General features: G+C 40.5%; 1 protein-coding gene across 2 annotated transcripts in view; it reads right to left on the reverse strand.

Moving 5' to 3' along the window:
• The window catches only part of lrba (LPS responsive beige-like anchor protein), an 875634-nt gene that overhangs the window by 832073 nt on the left and 22252 nt on the right, over nt 1–21309 (reverse strand). For both annotated transcript variants that reach the window (XM_043699606.1, XM_043699616.1), the window contains exons 2-3: nt 7354–7585; nt 344–444 (exon numbers count right to left, since the gene is read on the reverse strand). In XM_043699606.1, the coding sequence (XP_043555541.1) occupies nt 344–444; nt 7354–7585 (333 nt within the window). The remainder of the gene's footprint in view (nt 1–343; nt 445–7353; nt 7586–21309) is intronic.

Below are 21309 nucleotides of genomic sequence, written 5' to 3' on the forward strand. Positions count from 1 at the left end.
AGGTCTTTTTTTTTTAAATGATTCCACCTACACTCATGGATTGAGGAACCTTAGTAATAAATATAATCAAAAAGGTAATTTTTCTCAATTTATTCAACATAGAATTCTAATATGCATTTTGAATGATATTTAATGGACATTAGAATCAAACCAGTACCCTAAATAAATTACTTTGTATCTTTATATTGTGGATTTAGACCACAGCTTCAGGAATATTTCTAGCTCCATTGAATGCATTGCAATTTTTATTTTCCAGTACGTAAAATGTCATTTTTTTCTGCAGCAACATCAGGGTTTCAACTTTTCACAATTTTTATTAATTATAAAGTACAACAAATGTTACCCATTGTTGTTTCTCTCCTTGCACTTTGCTAACCAGTAGTTTCAGCTCGCGGACAGTTATGTTGTAGCTCGCCAACACTCCTAACATATCAACAAGCAGATCTGAAATTGAACGTATAGATAAGTTAAAGAAAATAAATTCACTGCTTAAATTCAAAACATAAACCATGTTAAAAAGAAACTATAAAGTAATCATATGAGAGATTCAACATCTACAGGGATCACCTCTTAAGAGTCAAATTATTTTAAGATGACCAAACTTTTTGAAACTTAGAACAGCCAGGTGTTTCCATTGGTGCAAATATGAATAAGTAGATGAAGTGGCAACATTATACAAAGTGCTTCCTTAGGTATGGCAAAATTTCTGACCCTGGGTCTTTATGTGCTTAGAAATCTTACACAGGCCAGAACCATATCAAATTCATTAACTAATTTCAGACCTTTTTACATTCCTCAATAAAACACCTTTTACTGAAAAGGTGTCACATAGGAGAGTTTGGAAATGCAGAGACAAAACAGAGAATCATGTGAAACAGCTCTGATGTGATGCAAGCTTTGGACAGGCCAGAGAAAAATGCACTGTAATTATCATTTGCATGCAATCTTTTCTGACAGGACTGGTAAGCCACTTCAAGTTTTCTATAAATTGACAATGTTTATTATATAAATTTGCCAAAATAAAATCATGCAGTATTTCAGCTCAAATGCTTAATGCTAAAATTCTTTAAGTCTAAAAGGAGAAACTAGAAAAGAAAATTAGACTAAGTGCAGAATGAATTACCAATCTATTACTTGTTTGTGCTTTTGCAGATGAAAATTGCAACCTTCAGATCTTCCAACATTACTAAAATGTGGACGGTAATCCATGGTCAAATCCAGCAAACACCATGATATTTTCTTATATTTCAGGTAATCCATGAGGATGTGAATGAACAGAGCTCCCTCTTCTTTGTTGACCGAAGTCTGGCTTACATAGAAATTGTTTTCTTACCATACACATTAACTGCCTTGGAATTGCTAAATTTTAAAATTCTAATTTCCTATGATTATGTGAAAGAGTAACCAACTATTGATGTACTTAAGTTGTGGCAACAACTACTTCTTCCGGGTGTCATTATCTTTCCTTTTCACATAAGGTGTACTGCTGTTTTGGTCAAACTTTAAGTGAATTAAATACACTCAACGAAAGTACCACCCAGATTTCTTCCAACTTTTGTCTCTTGTAAATCTCCAACTCTCCTCACCCAACCATTGGCTTTAATTGTCTAGGCAATCAGCAATGGAATTTCTTCTTAATGTTTTCACCACATTCCTTTAAAACATGACTCTGTACCATCATAATCTCTTTGTACCTTTCTGACCAAGCTTCATTTCAGTTCTCCTAATATCTCTTGGCCGGAGTTTCTACTTTTGCCCTATTATGTTCCTGTATTAACACCAGCTGAGTATTTGCTGAAGCAAACACAAAAGTTCAAACATCTTAGTGATTAGGGCTGGGCAAAACACAGTCTGGAGACCATATCCAAACTGAATCTTTGTAAAGTAGAGGTCTTGCCACAAGGTTTGCACACCTTGCTGGATCTGCAGAGATTGGTTCAGGCTTTCAGAGGTTATAGGAAATACTCTAGACAGCTAATGGGGGAGAAAACAATGACACCAGGAGGCCACTCAAATTATCAAATTTTATATGTACAGAGTGATCTTTAATGAATTACAATAGAAGTGGTTCAAGAAAGCTATGAAGCAGTCCTTGGGGACAGACATTTTGAGAGGGGTGAATGGGGGATACTACCTTGTGAGAATAGGATGCACACATTAGCACAGAAGACAAATATTTACCATTAGCAAGTTTTGAGAAGATTTGTCGCTCAGGTTGAGGTTCTGGATGTAGGTTTGCTCGCTGAGCTGGAAGGTTCGTTTTCAGACGTTTTGTCACCATACTAGCCACCAGAATGCATGATCAATTAGCCACAAAAAGACATGACCCACTCACACTAGTATCCTTACATAAAGATGAGAAAGGACACCACTTTGACTGGGACAACACATCCATCCTAGGACAAGCCAAACAGAGACATGCACGAAAATTCCTAGAAGCATGGCATTCCAACCAAAACTCTCTCAACAAACACATTGACTTAGATCCCATTTACCATCCCCTAAGAAAAAGAACAGGAAATGACATCACCATAGGAAATCACGTCACTAACCCAAGGAAACCCAAACATATAAAGAGAAAGCAGGCTACACCACCAGTGCTTCATTCGGAGGTTCACGGAAGATGTTACCTAATATGGTGACGAAACACCTGAAAAGAAACCTTCCAACTCAGCAAGCAAACCTACATCCAAATTTTTACCATGTAACCAATTCTCTGACTGTTTCCTGATTTCTGCTAACTTGAGTGTTAAAAGCTGGAAGTGAATTAAAATAGTTATGCTATAAGCTACTAGCACTAAGTTATAAAATTCACCATTAACTATCCCTGCTAAATGTGTTTTGCCGATACGACAAACATTTATGCTGTTCCAATCCAAACATGATCAGTAATTATTTCATCTCTATCAATAACACAAAAGTAATACTCTGGAAATGCAATATCAATGGGGCTATGTGTGGAGCCACAAAAGATGGGTGAGATACTAAATGAATATCTTGTATCCGTTTTTCTGTGGAATGGACATGGAACTTGGGGAACTTAATAGTGAGATCTTGAGAAGAGCTCATATTACAGAAGAGGTAGTGCTGGAAGTCTTAAAATACATAAAGGTAGACACTTCCCCAGGACCTGATGTCATATTTCCTAGAACTGTGTGGGAAGCTAGGGAAGAGCTTACTGGGCCCCTTGCTGAGATATTTGTTTCATTGACACCCACGGGTGAGATGCCGGAAGACTAGAGGTTGGATAATGAGACATCATTACTTAATAAAAGCTGTAAAGAAAAGCCAGGGAACTGTAGACCAGTGACCCTTAATCAGTGGTAATTAAGTTGTTGGAGGGGATTCCAGGAGCAGCATTTGGCAAGACAAGGTCTAATTAGGGGATTGTCAACATGGCTTTTTGCATGGGGAATCACGTCTCACTAAGTTGAGTTTTTTTTTGAAGAGGTGACAATGATGATTCAAACAGCAGAGAAACAGACCCTTTAGTCCAATTCATCCACGACAATCGGACATCCCAATCTGACTTCATCCCATCTGCCAGCTTTTAGTTCATATCCCTCTAACACCTTCCTATTCATGCATCCATCCAGATGCCTTTTAAATGTTGTAACCGTGTCCACCTCCACCACTTCCTCTGGCAGCTCTTTCCATGGCATGCTCCATGCTCTGCATGAAAAGGTTACCCCTCAGGTCCTATTTAAATCTTTCCCCTCTCACCTTAAACTCAAACGCATTCGTTTTCTACTCCCCATCCTAGCAGAGACACCTTGGCTATTCACCCTATTCATGTCCCTCAGAATTTTATAAAACTCTATCAGGTCACCCCTCAGCCTCCAACGCTCCAGGAAAAATAGCCCCAGCCTATTCAGCCTCTCCCTGAAACTCAAACCCTCCAGTCCTGGCAAAATGCTTGTAAATCTTTTCTGCATCCTCTTAAATTCAACATAATTCCTATAGATGGGCGACCAGCAGTGTATGCAGTATTCTACAAGTGGGCTCACTAATGTCCTGTACAGCCAAAAAATGACAACCCAACTCCTTCACTAAATGTTCTAACCAATCAAGGCAAGTATGCCAAACACTCTTCACCACCCTGTCTACCTGTGACTCAATTTTCAAGAAACTATACCTCTGCACCCCAAGGTCTCTGTTCGCAAAACTTCCCAGGGCCCTACCATTCACAGTACAAGCCCTACCAAAATGCAACACTTCACATTTATCTAAACTCCATCTGCCACTCTTCAACCCATTGGCATAACCGATCAAGGTCCAGTTCTACTCTTAAAAAATATCATCCTCTCTCTCCATTACACCATCTATTTTGGTGTCATCTGCAAATTTATTAACCATGCCTCCTACATTCACATTCAAATCACTTATATAAATGATGAAAAGCTGTGGACCCAATACTGATCCTCGTGGCACACTGATCACAGGCCTCCAGCTTGAAAAGCAACCCTGTACCACGACCTCTGGCTCCTACCTTCAAGCCAACTTTGCATCCAATTGGTCTGGTCTGCCTGTATCTTATGTGATCTAACCTTACTAACCAGTCTACCAAGCAGAACCTCATTGATTGCTTTGCTGAAGTCCATATAGACAACATCTACCACTCTGCTTTCATCAATCTTCTTTATCACCTCTTCAAAACACTCAACCCATCCAGGATTGACTGAGCACATAAACATAGTGGCTACAAGAGCAGGTAACTCACACCTGACTCCCAAATACATATCATCTACAAGGCACAAGTTAGGTGAATGATGGAATACTCCCTACTTGCCTGGATAAGTGCAGCTCCAACAATACTCAAAAAGCTTGACAGCATACAGGACAAAGCAGCCCACTTGATTGCCACCACAACCACAGGCTTCCATTCCCTCCATCACAGATGCCCAGTACTATTTACAAGATGGACTGCAGAAATTCACCAAAGGTCATTAAGACAGCACAATCACTTCCATCTAGAAGGACAAGGACAGCAGATACATTGGAACACCACCACCTGCAAGATTCCCTCTAAGCTGTTCACTGTCACTGAGTCAACATTCTGGAATTCCCTCCCTCAGGGCATTGTGGGTCAACCTACATTACGTGGACTGTAGCAGTTCAAGGCAGCAGCTCATTACCACCTTCTCAAGGGCAACTTAAACGGATAATAAAATGCTAGCCAGCCTGCAATGTCCACATCCCATGAAAAATTATTTTAAAAATAAAAGCAATCTGGCAGGCAGCCCAAAAACCTACCAGTCCCTCCAAAAAGGATTCCACTATGCTCAGATTTCATTTAGGAATGAACCAATAAAAGGTCATGGAAAGCAGACTGAACTTCAATACATATCATATAGAGGGTGCGAAGTTAACATCTTCTTCTGGTAAGCATCTAAGAAATTTAAAAATGTCTCAAACAATTCAAGTGAAAATTCTAGGGTTGATTTTGATTTTGCTTGTTTCGGATGACATCTCCCAATCAGCACACAAACAACACTGAAGTCATTAATAAGTAATATGCATGGTCTTCCCTCAAATGACCTCCTACAAGCAAAGAAATATTAGTATTTGGTTACCCAATACTTACTTGTACTACTTCGATAAACACAAAACCTTAAGGGGAAGGAGGCAAAAACATTTTTCAGGAAATCCTCAATGGTATCTGTTTAGATCATATGTGTGTTATAAGTCACCATCAAAAAGGAACTCCGTATTGAATTCAATAATAACTTGGACAAAATCTGTAAGGTGCATGCCAACCGGTGCAGTCATATCCCTTGACGTAACTATTCCTGGCCACTTGCAATGTGCCAATATCGAGTCCTCATCTAACATGCGTAAAGGTGAATTTTAAAACTTCCATCTAGGATTGGTCAAGTAATTTCAACTTCTAATTGGGTCATATGGCTTGCTGAGATTATGTTAATACAGAACAGCAACACATTCATTTATAATGATAAAAGAAATTCCCCAAAATAGCATGCAAGTGTTTCAATAAAATTTGAAATTAAGCCACATTAGGCCACATGTCCAAACATTTAGTCACAAACAGTTGTTTAAGATACTCCTTAAAACCTAAAGAGATTTAATGGAAAGATTTCTTTTGCATGCAGGGCGGGGAGGGGGTGGTGGAATATAAGAGTTTAGCGCATTAACCATGCAAAAGTATGACAACCAAGAAGGAACAATTAAAATCAGGAATGCGCAAGGGGCAAGCTTTTTTTTAAAATTCACTCCGAGTGGGTATCAATGGCTCAGCAAGCATTTATTGCCCATAACCTTTGCCCTGGAGAAGGGCATAGAGAGGGCTGCCTTCTTAAACCACTTTATAATCATTGGGATACGTGGGGGAGGAGGGCAACAGATAGAAAGGACAAGGTCAGGAAGACATTTGAATACAATGATCAGTAGGATGTTTTGCGACATGTTAAAATGCTGGCAGCATAGTTGAGATCCAGGTTTCATTTATGCTCCTGCTATTACCAATCACTTGCATTCATCTTCACATACATGGTTGACCAATGGTAGTTATGTTACAACTATACTGAAAAGGTGTCAGATTAATACCAACACTAATTCCTAGGATTAAACAGTGCTAAAAATGAACTAGATTTGTTATTTTTAAAAGGAGGAAGTGAGGACTGCAGATGCTGAAGATTAGTCAAGAGTGTGGTGCTGGAAAAGCACAGGTCAGGCAGCATCCAAAGAGCAGGAGAATGGACGTTTTAGGCATAAACCTCTTCATCAGGAATTGTTATTTTTAAAAACTGACCATGCAAACTGAGAATACCTGAAAAACTGTCTGATTTACGGAACTGAAATTTAACTTAACATTAAAAAAAATTCAAAGGGTCACTGGGCTTGAAATATGAACTGTTTTCTCTCTCTACGAATGCTACCAAACCGGAGTTTTTCCAGTAAATTTTGTTTTTGTTTATTCAAAAGAATACATGCTCATTGGAATGAATATACCATTGCAATGCACATGCTTTTGGGTTTAAAACCAGAGGTGCACATTCATACCTTCTGTTTTCAACCCATGGGATTTTGCATGTTCTGAATGCTCACTTCCCGAATTCAAATTCAAAACCTAATGAAGACAATCTGGACATGCAGATTTTCTAGCTCTGTTATTCATTTGGTTGGTATTGATGTTAAAATAATCATCCTCCTGAAAAACGATTATGCAATATAGATCTGTTCAGTCGGCCTACAGCAACTTCATAAAAAATAAAAAGCAAACAATTTTTGATCAAGCCAACTCTATCATTTTAAATCTTCCAGCTTTGCATTCTCACGTCAACTCAATAGGCTATAATTAGAGACAAGACACTCCAAAACAAACCAATTCCCCACCTGCTATCATATTGTTAACGCCATGAATTCTTTTAAGAACATGTTCAATCAACCCTGCATCCGTACAGGCCTGTAGATTGCGAATACTTTTTTTCAGAATTGCTGTGAAAATGCTCCAAACTTCAGCCTGGCAGGTAACATCGCAGCTGTCCAACAGCTTCACCATGCAAGCAATGCTCTCCACGTCTTGTATGATGAAATTCATCTCCAAGTCAAATTGTCCTCCTACAAGCTTTAATGAAAACAGAAGTTTAAAAAGTGCATGACAATAATAATTCAATTTTCATGACAAGACAAAAATGTACGCTTAATCTAGTATAATGTGTATATGCTAGTATATTGGTATGCAGTAAACTCATATTCTGGAGGTTGTAACATGTGAAGATACATCTTCAAATATGAAAAGATGTATCAACTATATTTGAGCATCAAAATTATAACATGGCAGAAAATGACAGTTTCAGTATTTTGCTAGTTTTCTTTTCCAAAAGCTAAAATTTCAAATTTGTGGCTTATTCAGCTTTTATTACATGTAAGTGCTATTCTTGAAACATATCAAATACCGTAAAATTTTACAACAACAAATTCTCTTACCATCCTGTAAAAAGTAGTGATTATACCAAGTTCTGAAGCTATAAAATTGATCAGCCAAACCGGAGGAAAAATAGAAATTAATGGGTCTTTTTTCTAAATAGCAGGCAGTGGAGTACTACAGTGAATAGCTGGGCTCCCTGTATGATATCTCAAAATTTTCCAATGACACAAAAGCTGGTGGAAGGGTGAGCTGTGAGGAAAATGCAGAGATGTTGGGCAAAATGAAAGGCAGCATCATGTGGATAAATGTGAAGTTATCCTCTTTAGCAAAACTAAGAAGGAGTGATTATTATTTGAAGGGTGGCAAGGTGGCTCAGTGGTTAGCACTGCTGCCTCACAGTGCCAGGGACCTGGGCTCAATTCAAGCCCTGGTTGACTGAGTTTGCACATTCTCCCCATGTCTATGTAGGTTTTCTCTGGCTGCTCTTGTTCCCTTCTACAGGTTAGGTGGATTGGCGATACTAAATTGGTCATAGTGTCCATGAATGTGTAGGCTCGGTGGGTTAGCCATGGGAAATGCAGGGTTACCCAGGATGGTGATGGTGGTGGAGATGGTGGTGGTGGTGGGATGAAGAATGAGTCTGGGTGGAATGATCTTCAGAGAATCAGTCTGGACTTGTTGGGACAAACGGCCTGTTTCTACACTGTAGGGATTCTGTGGAATTATTTGAATGAGTGGCTGTAAGTTAAGAGAGAGTAATGTTCAACAATATCTTGTCCTGGTGAACCAGTGATTATACGTTGGCCTTCGTAGCAAGAGATGCTTGACTACAGGAACAAGAATGTCTTGCTGCAATTATACAGGATGAGGCTTTTCTTTCTTGTGTACTGTGTGTTTCCTTCCTTTTTCCTGCTTAATGCTGGTATGATCGTCTGATGGTTTGCTGGGTTTCTTCTGCGAGTTTGTCATCTTTCAGTGTTATTTCTAAAGCTGCTAAGAGGTCTTTCTTGTCCGCATCCTGGAAGTTGTAATTTAATCCTCTTACTAAGATGGCCTTCAAGACTATCAATAATACCCTTACTGGCATAAAATTCACTAAAGAGGAGGAAAACAACAAACTGCTATTCCTAGATGTCGCAGTAGAACGAACAGCCAATGGGGAACTTCAAACCAGCGTATACAGGAACACAACACATACTGACCAAATACTGGACTACAGAGCAATCATCCCAATATCTACAAACGAAGTTGCATTAGAACATTATTTCAACGAGCCAACACACACTGCAGCACAAAGGAACTACGAAGAGCAGAGGAAAATCACCTATACAGTGTATTCAAAAAGAACGGGGACCCAATGAACACATTCTGCCGATTTTTCAGCAACAAACCCCAACAAGCAGACAAACCACATCCAGAAACCCTAGCCACTCTCCCCTACATCAAAGGCAGATCGGAAATGACTGCCAGACCACTCAGACCTCTTGGCATCATGGATGCCCACAAACACACCAACACACTAAAACAGCAGCTAATGAACTTGAAGGAGCCTATACAGAGAACACGCAAACTAATGTCATTTACAAAACACCTTGCAAGAACTGTAACAAACACTGCATTGGACAAACAAGCAGAAAAGTAGCCACCAGGATACATGAACATCAACAAGCCACAAAAAAAGACATGATGCACTCTCATTAGTATCTTTACATACAGATGAGGAAGGACACCACCTTGACTGGGACAACACATCCACTCTAGGACAAGCCGGACAGAGGCACGCACGAGAATTCCTAGAAGCATGGCATTCTAATTGGAACTCGATCAACAAACACATTAATTTGGATCCCTCTGAGCCAGTTCTGTATCCAAATGGCAAGTCTACCCTGTATTCCATGAGATCTAACCTTGCTAATCAGTCTCCCATGGGGAACCTTGTCAAACACCTTACTGAAGTCCATATAGATCATATCTACCGCTTTGCCCTCATCAATCCTCTTTGTTACTTCTTCAAATAACTCAATCAAGTTTGTGAGACATGATTTCCTACGCATAAAGCCATGTTGACTATATCTAATCAGTTCTCGCCTTTCCAAATACATATACATCCTGTCCTACAGGATTCCCTCTAACAACTTGCCCACCACCGACATCAGGCTCACCGGTCTATAGTTCCTTGGTTTGTCCTTACCACCTTTCTTAAATATTGGCACCACGCCAGCCAACCTTCAGTCTTCCGGCAACTCACCTGTGACTATCAATACAAGTATCTCAGCAAGAGGCCCAGCAATCACTTCCCTAGCTTCCCACAGAGTTCACAGGTCCTGGGGATGTATCCACATTTATGCTTTGCAAGACATTCAGCACTTCATCCTCTTTAATATGGACATTTTGCAAGACGTCACCATCTATTTCCCCACATTCTGTATCTTCCATGTCCTTTTCCACAGAAAACACTGTTGCAAAATACTCATTCAATACCTCCCCCATCTCCGGCGTCTCCACACAAAGGCCATCTTGCTGATCTTTGAGGGGCCCTTATTCTCTCCCTAGTTACCCTTTTGTGCTTAATGCATTTGTACAATCCCTTTGGATTCTCCTTAACCCTCTGTGCCAAAGCTATCTCATGTCCCTTTTTGCCCTTCTGATTTCCCTCTTAAATATACTCCTTCTGCCTCTATAAAACAAAAGATTCACTCAATCTGTCCTGTCTATACCTGAAATATGCTTCCTTCATTTCTTAACCAAACCCTCCATTTCTTTAGTCATCCAGCATTCTCTATACCTACCAGCCTTTCCTTTCACCCTAACAGGTATATACTGTGTCTGGACTCATTATTTCTGAAGGCTTCTCATTTTCCAGCCATCCCTTTACCTGCGAGCATCTGTCCCCAATCAGCTTTTGAAATTCTGGGCACTTCTGGAGGTTTCCCCAGCAATTCAACCTGGCTGTTGCTGTGGTTGCAATGCAAGCCCTCCTCTGGGAATTCAACTTCCCGTTATGGATTGGCAATGTTATTTGCAGAAAAATATTTTCAGTTTAGTCACACATTTATATTAATTACAAAACATAATCAAGTGACATCAATTGAGTTCAATAAACATGTTTATTCGTGCACCATAAGCATCTTTATTCAACTTAGTTTGTATTTTACCTTTCTGCCTGTTTTTATTTGCATTTAGCATCTATAAAAGATACATTAAATCTTTTTGTTTTAAAACAGGTCTGCAGTTATCTGCTGCTCAATGTCTGGTACTTTATTATTCTTTAATTTTGCTTTAATAAACTGGCTTGAAAATATACCTTACAGCGAACGTTCAACCCAAGTTGAAAAGTTGTTGTATTAATAGTTTAAATGTTTTATTTTCTGTTACATAATAACTGACAGAAAATGTAGAAAATGTTGAAAATGCTCCTTGTGTGTCATGGCATCTTTGAAGTCAGTGTTAACGTTATGGGCCACTGGTATACTCACTTTAGATGAAATAGCCCTTTAAGAGCTTAACAAAGGGTGGCACTGGGAAAGTACAGCATTTCGGGCAGCATCTGTGCAGCAGGGGAGTCGAAGGTTTGGGCATAAAAGCCTTCATAAGGGTTTCTAACCAAAACATTGACTTTCCTGCTCTTCGGATGCTGCCTGACATGCTGTACTTTCCCAGTGCAAAGGGCTATTACATCTAAAGTGGCTTTTCCAGTGCCACCCTTTTAGACTCTGACTCTTCAGCATTTGCAGTCTTCACTTTCTCCCCAAAAAACCATAGACTGACTCTACTCTAGTACAGACATAGATATGTACAGCATGGAAACAGACTTTTTGTTCGAGCTCATCAATGCCGACCAGATATCCTAAATAAATCTAGTTTCATTAACAATAGCTAGTAGTGGCTATATTTACCCCGTACAATGCAGCATGGCAGAGAAAGTAAAATACATCTTCATTTCTTCACATTTTACTTGTGTTTCTTTCACCTATTCGCCATCATATTAAGTGTTTTGAATTCTGGTTTCTTCTTTCAAAAGGCTATATTATTCAACTAACCCACTGGTTTATGAGAGTTAATATGCTTCTTAGATGATTGTATATCTATTTGGTATTTGTATCAATTGCATATCACATCTGTTCTATTATTTTTGAGACCAACTAATGAAATCAGTGTTGTCTTTCTTCCCACATTCCCATCAGTGAATTATGGGTGCGATCGTCATGGGTTGCTTGAAGTTATGACCTATATGGTTACAGAAATTGGGTATAGTTACTTCTTTTAAGATGATCTGTGATAACCAATACTCAAATTATTTTTACCTTGTTAAAATATACATGATGGGTGGATTGCACAAAGCACTCTGCTTTCCTTCTCTTACCCACACCACCTCAAATAATGCCAGATATTCAAAGTTGACCTCTACCTGGATTTCATTTGAGAAGTCCAGTGAGCTTATTTAGGGCACTGAGTTAGCAGTTTTTACTGGGTAAAATTTACACAACAACAGAAGTAAATATACGAAAGTTTAGTTGAAATAAAAACAAAATGCTGGAAGAGCTCGAGCCATACAACTCTGTCAAGAGTGACAGTTATAGCATCAGAGCTGTACAGCATGGAAACCGACCCTTTAGACCAACTTGTCCATGCCAACCAGCTATCATAGAGATGTACAGCATGGAAACAGATCTTTCAGTCCAACCAGTCCATGTCGACCAGATATCCCAACCCAAATCTAGTCCCACCTGCCAGCACCCGACCCATATCCCTCCAAACCTTTCCTATTCATATACCCATTTAAATGCCTCTTAAATGTTGCAATTGTACCAGCCTCCACCACATCCTCAGGCAGCTCATTCCATACACGTACCACTCTGTGAGAATATGTTGCCCCTTAGGTCTCTTTTATATCTTTCCCCTCTCACCCTAAACCTATGTCCTCTAGTTCTGGACTCCCCACCCCAGGGAAAAGACTTTGTCTATTTATCCTATCTATGCCCCTCAATTTTGGAGACTTCTATAAGGTCACCCCTCAGCCTCCAATGCTCCAGGGAAAACAGCCCCAGCCTGTTCAGCCTCTCCCTGTAGCTCAAATCCTCCAACCCTCGCAACATCCTTGTAAATCTTTTCTAAACCCTTTCAAGTTTCGCAACATCTTTCCGATAGGAAGGAGACCAGAATTGCACACAATATTCCAACCGTGGCCTAACCAACGTCCTGTACAGCCACAACATGACCTCCCAACTCCTGTACTCAATACTCTGACCAATAAAGGAAAGCATACCAAACCTTAAACTAATCTTATCCCATTTGCCAGCATTTGGCTCATATCCCTCTAAACCCTTCTTATTCATATACCCATCCAGATGCCTTTTAGATGTTGTGATTGTACCAGCCTCCACCACTTCCTCTGGCATCTTATTCCATACACGCATCACTCTCTACATGAAAAAGTTACCAGTCAGGTCCTTTTTAAACCCTTTCCCCTCTCACCTTAAACCTACACCCTCTAGTTTTGGACTCCCCAGCCTAGAAGACCCTATCTATGCCCCTCATGATTTTATAAATTTCTATGTTTTGGCATAAAGCTTTGTAAGGTATTGTAGTATATCCCAAACAGCAATGCCCGCATCCCATGAATAAGTTTAAACAAGCATGCCTGCATGTTAAAGATTCTAAAACATGACCAAATAGATAATGATATATGATACTAATAAACTGAACTGGTTTCATGGTTATGTAAGCTGCTTCCTTGGGTACTTAGTGAGTGGTGAAGATTTTTCTGCTGTTTGATACTGGGTCATGTGGCTGTTTAGGATTTCAGTGTAGATGGCGCAGCACTGTTTGCACTTTGATGCAACTGTCCACTTTGCTATTGTGTTCTACCATGAGCAGTGAACAGAGTTGGAAGTGAGATTGGAGAAATAGTGATGCTATATTGAGTTGGTTTACAGATATCTGTACTATAGTATATTGTAACAAAATATAATGTTTTCACTAAGTATGTTCAGTGAAGATTTTAAATTTGATGCTTTGTTCAGGGATAATTATCATCGCTTGTCAGTATTTAATATTACCTAATAGCTTTATGAAGAGTATGTTTGCATATTCATGAGACCAATCTCCGGGTCCCACAAGCTTATTTCCTGGTCCATCGTTAGCTAATAGTCAAGTGTTATCGCTCTGTTTAAAATCTGTTTTCATCGTCTCTCTTCAATAATCTAGTCATTGACCCGGTCTTCAAGTTCTCATTTCTTTCATATCCTAGTGTTCCATCACCTTCAAAATCCATTCCAATCTTTTTTGGAATTTCATGTTTGAATCTTTCTAATCAAGCTCCACCCCTGCCTCACTAGTGAGGTAAATTACATGACTGCGATAAAGGTAATCTTTCCTTGTCCTTCTCTACCTGTCTTCAATCTTGGACATGATTGACCTCATAACTCTCCATTATCACAAAACTGGCTGAAGTTGCACCCGTATAGTTCCATTCTTATCTATCTGATTGTAAAGCTAATAAATAATTTACAGTGATGTCTATTATGACTCTCAAACTGATACTTCTGGTGTCTGTCAAGGATCTATTTTTGGATCCCATTCCCATTTCTCATCTATATGCTGCCCCTCAGTCACATCATTCAAAAGTTTAATGTTAGCTTTAACAAACGATGATGATACCCAGTTCTACCTCACCAATCGATTCTCTCCAGTGAACTAAGTTATCAGACTTCCCATCTGACATTGGGCACAGAAACAGAAATGCCCTCCAAGTAAATATCATGAAGACTGAAGCGGTTGTTTCTGGTCTCTGTTTAAAACTCCATTCCTGAGCTATTGATTCTATCCCTCTTCTGAGCAACACAGTCTGTTTACAACTTGATTTCTGAGTTGAATTCCAGATCTTATTCACACCACCATGATGACTACTTATTTCCACCTCTGTAGCACCACTCAGCTTGGTCCTTGTCTCAGCTCATTTGGGGAAATCCTCATTTATTTCTCCACTAGCTCTTGACTTGACCACTCCAGTGCTCTCCCACATTCTGCTGTCTGCAATGCTGGAGTAATCCAATGCTCATCCTTTTTTTTTTTTGAAAACCTCTCAACAAGTCCCTATTCTCTCATCAACTCTGTAATCACTAACCTACATTAGCTTCCAGTCATAATTTTAAAGTTCCCATTTCAAATACCTCCCCATGCCTCCTTTCTGTGTAATTTCCTCTAGCTCCAAACATCTCCAACATAACTTTTATGGTCTATTCGCTACTTTTTGAGCAATCTCAACTTCAGTCATTCACCACTGGTGGTCATAGTTTGTGCGAAGATTGTAGCTCGGGTGCTCATTGTTGTGGTTCTGTTCGCCAAGCTGGAAGTTTTTGTTGCAAACGTTTCGTCCCCTGGCTAGGCGACATCAGTGCTTGGGAGCCTCCTGCGAAGCGCTTCTTTGATGTTTCCTCCGGTGTTTATAGTGGTCTGTCCTGCCACTTCCGGTTGTCAGTTTCAGCTGTACGCTGTAGTGGTTGGTATATTGGGTTGGTATATTGGGTCCAGGTCGATGTGTTTGTTGATGGAGTTTGTGGCTGAATGCCATGCCTCTAGGAATTCCCTGGCTGTTCACTGTCTGGCTTGCCTTATGTTAGTAGTGTTGTCCCAGTCGAATTCATGTTGCTTGTTGTCTGCGTGTGTGGCTACTAAGGATAGCTGGTCATGTCGTTTCGTGGCTAGTTGATGTTCATGTATGCGGATTGTTAGCTGTCTTCCTGTTTGTCCTATATAGTGTTTTGTGCAGTCCTTGCATGGTATTTTGTACACTACATTAGTTTTGCTCATGTTGGGTATCGGGTCCTTCGTTCTGGTGGTCATGCCTTCATTTAGTGTGTTACTGAATGCTGGAAACCATTCCTACAGCTCACTGTCCTTCTACCTCACGTACCTCCTTAGAGGCAGACTTTAAAACTTTGAGCAAGTTTTTGATCATCTGACCTAATATATCCTGACAAGTGTCATACTTTATTTGCTAGCTTTTCTGTTGTTACGAACCAGGCCAGACCCCATCAAAATGTTTTAAGAGGGTAGCCTAGATCCTAACTTTTTTTCTTATTTCAAAGGCAGATGTGAAGTGAGTATTATAGGTCTGATGCAAATGGTCAAACCACTCAGCTTTAAGCAAAACAGAACTTACTTAAAGACTACAGTTAAAACATGAACAAAAGGAAGCGGAATTTAAAATAACTATTGGAAAACTTAACCAACCTGATAAAGCAACTTTACTAATTAACTATGTCCCAGACAACAAGATCACCATCCCTGTATATGTCCTAGTCAGACCCAGCAATGTACACATCAAGTGGGAGATGCCTGAGGAATCCTCAACATTGACTTCTCGATCCCATGTGGCATAAGATCAAACAAGGACAAGGAAACCTCCTGCTTATTCCCCTCTTGCTTAATAATCTGTGCTCGTCCATGTTGGGTTTCATTTGAAGGAAGCACTAAGGATGGCAAGGGTGCAGGATGTATTCTGGGTGGAGAACTTCAATGTCCATCACCAAGAGTGTCTCTGCCACGCCACTGCTGTTGAGTCCTAAAGGGCATAGCTGCCACACTTTGTCTGCAGGCTTTCAAGGGATCAACAAGAGGGAAAAACATATTTGACTTCCCTCACCAATTTGTCTGCCTAAGATACAACTGGTCTGTGAGCACCATGCAGTTCTTGTGAAGATTAAGGAAACCTGCCTTTGTGTTGTGCGACAATGCCAATATGTTAAATGGGATGGATTTCATACATATCTACCAACTCTAATGCACACCCATGATGTACTATGGGTCATCAGCAAAAGTAGGATTGTACTGAAATACAATCCGTAACCTTGAGGCCTGGTAATATCCCCTATTCCACTCTTGTCATCAGGTCATGGGATTAATGAAATATACAGGATGGCATGTCAGAAGCACTACCAGACATATTTAAAAATGAATATCAAACTGATGAAGCTGCAAAACAGGCTATATGCATACCAAACAATTTAAGTGAATGATAAATAGGTGATTCTACAACCAATGTATCAGATTTAAGCTCTGCCACATCCAGTCATGAATGGCGTCAGACAATTACATAATTTACTTGAGGAGAGGGGCTCCACAAATATTCCCATCTTCAATGATGAGGGAGCTAAGCACAAGCAAAAGATCAGGCTGAAATATTTACAACAATCTTCAAGAAGCAGTACCGAGTGGATGATGCACCACCGCCTCTTCTGGAAGTACCCAGAATCACAGCATTGACTAATTTGATTCATTGCAAATGATGTCCAAAAATGGCTAAAAATGCTAAATACTGCAAAGGCTTGGTTCTGACAACATTCTGATGGTAATACTGCAGACTTGTACTCCAGAACCTGCTGTGCCACTAACCAAGTGGTTCCAGTACAACACTAGCATCTACTGAACAATGCAGAATTTTGCCCATGTACATCTTGTACACAAAAAAAAAGGATAAATCCAACTTGGCCAGTTGCCACCTGACAGTCTATGTTCAATCATCAGTAAAGTAATAGAAGAAATCAACAACAGTACTGTATTTACTTAGCAATAAGCTGCTCACTGACACTCTGGGTTTTGCCAGGGCTACTCAGCTTCTGACCTCATTAGAGCCAGAGTTCAAACATGGACAAAAGTGATGAACTCCAGAGAGACAATGCCAGTGGCTGACATTTGAAGACACTGGATGTGGCATCAAGGAGCCCTTGCAAATTAAAGTCCGTGGGAATCAGAAGGAAGAGTCATATCTATCTCTTGGAAAAATGGTTGATGGAGGTCAGTCATTTAGGTTCGAGGTAATATTTGCAAGAGTTCTTCAAGGGAGTGTCCAGGATCCAACTATCTTCAGCTTCAATGACCTTCTCTCCAAAAGGTCTAAAATGAAAATGTTTGCTCATGCTAGCACAATATTCAGCACCATTTATGACTCTTCAGAATCTCAAGCAATCCAAATGCACAAGGACCTGGATTATGTTCAGGCTTGGGCTGATAAGTGCTAGACAATAGCACTTTCCACAAGAGAGAATTTAGCCATTGCAGCCAGTCGTCATTCAATTGCATTACCATCATTCAATCCTTCACAATCAATATTCTGGGAGCTATTGTTGACCAAAAACTGAACTGGATTAGTCACTTAAGTACTAAGAACAGGTCAGAGTTTAGGAATTTTGCAGTGAGTATCTCCTGACTCCCCCAGGCCTGCCCAACATCTACACGACACAAGTTAGAGTGTGATGGAATACTTACTGGATGAGTGCAACTCTAACACTCAGGAAGCTTCCCACCATTCTGGAAAAGCCATCCTGCTTGTTTGGCAGCACATCAAACATTCACTCCCTTCAAATGTTAGGAGCAGTCATTTGCAAGATGCACTGAAAACAATCTAGGGTTCCTCAGATACTGTCTTTCAAATCCACATGTGTCGAAAGATTAAATGGGAATCTCTCTATGGACATTACTCAACTTGTCCAGATCACATCCACCACCTCCTCCCACGATTCACATTGCTTTGTGTCATCAGCAAACTGGGAAATATTGCATTTGGTTCCCTCATTGGAGTCATTTATATAAATCAAAAGCAGTCTTAAGATCCAGATACACCATATCCACTGGTTCTCCTTTGTCTAAAAGGAGACAAAAAATCCAAAGGATAAAGAAAACAAATCAATATTTACTTCTCTCCTACTTCAGCCTATTTTATCCAATTCTCTTTTTTGGATCAGCTCTCTTTTGCTTCACCTTCTCAATTCTCTTCTGTTTCTCCCTCATGAATCTCATTCCAATCCCATGCCCTTGACTATTTCTCTCTCCCTCACAATTTTCACTCTTCTCTTTACTAGCTATCATCTCTGCTTCATCTGGCTTCTTTGGCCACTTTTGGTTATTTATTTCTCTTCCAGATGTTTTCTCACTAACCTCCATTTGGCTTCCCATCCACTTTTCTTACCCAAACTCAGTTGTCAGTTTCCTCATTTGATTCTCATCTTTTCCTTGTGCTTCACTGTCTATCTATCCTTCTGAAATTTGTGATGAGAAGGATGATAGGTAGGCATAGGATCTTAAACACTCGAATTGGAGGCTTGTACTGCAGGGTATTTAATCTTGCAGACAGACATGTCAGGTTAATAAATGAGGAATTGTTAAAATTAAAAGTTTTTAATTTCAGATTGGTAGCTCTGGAGATGTAGTAAGCAAAAGTTGGCAAACCTGGAAGTATATTTTAGATACAATTTTGATACAACTATCATATTTAACTAGTTGAAAGCAGTCATGAAAGTAAAGCATGACAGGAAGTAGAATTTTACAAGAAATTGGAAAGCACCAATCATACAAGAGAACTCTCATGAATTTTTGCAAATGCAAACACGTAAACTCCAAAACAATTAAAGATTGAGGGCGGTGGTGGAGGGTTGTTTTTCGGACCAGAAGCCTGTGATGAACAGTGTTCCCCAAGGATCAGTACCGGGTGCATTTTTGCTTGCCATTTATTTAAATAATTTGGATGAAAATATAGGTTATTATGTTTACAGGCAACACCAAACTTGGTGGTATAGTGAACAGTGAAGATTATCTAAGAAATCAAAGAGATCTTGATCAATTGGGTCAATGGCTGAGGAATGGCAGAAGAAGTTTAATTTAAATAAATGTAAGGTTTTGCATTTTGATAAAACAAGGGCAGGATTTATACAAGTAAAAGTAAGGCCTTGGGTAGTGTTGTAGAACAGAGATCCTTAGGGGCTCAGGTAAATAATTGAAAGTTGCGCCACAGGTGGACAGGGTGGTTAAGGAGGTGTTCAGCGTGTCTGCCTTCATTATTCAGTCCTTTTGAGTATAGGAGTTGGGCTGTCATGTTGAGGTTGTACAGGATGTTGGTGAGGCCTCTTAAATACTGTGTACAGGTCTGGTCGCCCTGTAATATGAAGGATATTATTAAACTAGAGGGGGGTTTGGAAAGGATTTGCCAGGATGTTGCTGGGTTTGGAGGGTTTGAGATATAAAAATAGGTTGGACTTTTTTCACTGGAGCGTAGGAAGTTGAGGTGTGACCTTAGAGTTTTCTAAAATCATCAAGTGAATAGCAAAAGATCTCTTCCCTAAGGTGGGAGTGTTCAAAACTCAAGAGTATATTTTTAATATATTTCCAGTGCGAGCAGCAGCGAAGGTAAGACTGTTTGGTTTTAAAAGTACTTACCGGTAGCGGGCAGCGGTGTTTTTTTTTTCTCTTTCACTCTCTCTTCACAGAAAGAGCGGGAGCACCAGGGGGAAGTGACGACGACCAGAGGGGCAGCCGAGACCCGGAAGCAGTTAGTGTGAGCTTACCTGGGTAGGTTTTTTCCCCCTTTAAAAGCGCGAAGGAGAGGAACCCGAGGCACTACACGGGTAGTGCCTCCCACCCGCCCTCCTCCTCTAACCTAATAATACCTACTTACCACAACAGATGTTAAGTGCTGAATTTTGCTTGTTGTATTCTTTAGACCCAGTTTTTTTTAAAATAAAAGTTAGCTTTAGAGGGATGGCAGTGAAGGCGGTGCAATGTTCCTCCTGCAACATGTATGAGGTGAGGGATGCCATCGACGTCCCTGCCGATTACACTTGCAGGAAGTGCACCCATCTCCAGCTCCTCCAAGACCGTGTTAGGGAACTGGAGCTGGAGTTGGATGAACTTCGGATCATTCGGGAGGCAGAGGGGGTCATAGATCAGAGTTATAGGGAAGTAGTAACTCCAAAGATGGCAGATAGATGGGTGACAGTGAGGGGGACTGGGAGGAAGCAGCCAGTGCAGGGACCCCCTGCGGCCGTACCCCACAAGAACAAGTATACCGTTTTGGATACTTGTGGGGGGGATGACTTACCAGGGGTAAGTAACGGGGCCCAGGTCTCTGGCACGGAGCCTGTCCCCGTTACCCAGAAGGGAAGGGTGAAGAAGAGCAGAGCAGTAGTAATTGGGGACTCGATAGTTAGGAGCACAGATAGGCGGTGTTGTGGGAACGAGAGAGACTCACGATTGGTATGTTGCCTCCCAGGTGCAAGGGTACGTGATGTCACTGATCGTGTTTTCCGGGTCCTGGAGGGGGAGGGGGAGCAACCCGAAGTCGTGGTCCACATTGCCACCAACGACATAGGTAGGAGGAGTGCCGAGGATGTTAGACAGGCTTTCAGGAAGCTAGGTTGGAAGCTCAGAGTTAGAACGAACAGAGTTGTTGTCTCTGGTTTGTTACCCGTGCCACGTGATAGAGATTCAAGGAATAGGGAAAGAGAACACTTAAATGCGTGGCTACAGGGATGGTGCAGGAGGGAGGGATTCCGGTTTTTGGATAACTGGGGTTCTTTCTGGGGACGGTGGGACCTCTATAAACAGGATGGTCTACACCTGAAACTGAGGGGCACCAGTATCCTTGG

The sequence above is a fragment of the Chiloscyllium plagiosum genome, chromosome 1, assembly GCF_004010195.1.
Source record: "Chiloscyllium plagiosum isolate BGI_BamShark_2017 chromosome 1, ASM401019v2, whole genome shotgun sequence".
NCBI classification, from domain to species: Eukaryota; Metazoa; Chordata; class Chondrichthyes; order Orectolobiformes; family Hemiscylliidae; genus Chiloscyllium; species Chiloscyllium plagiosum.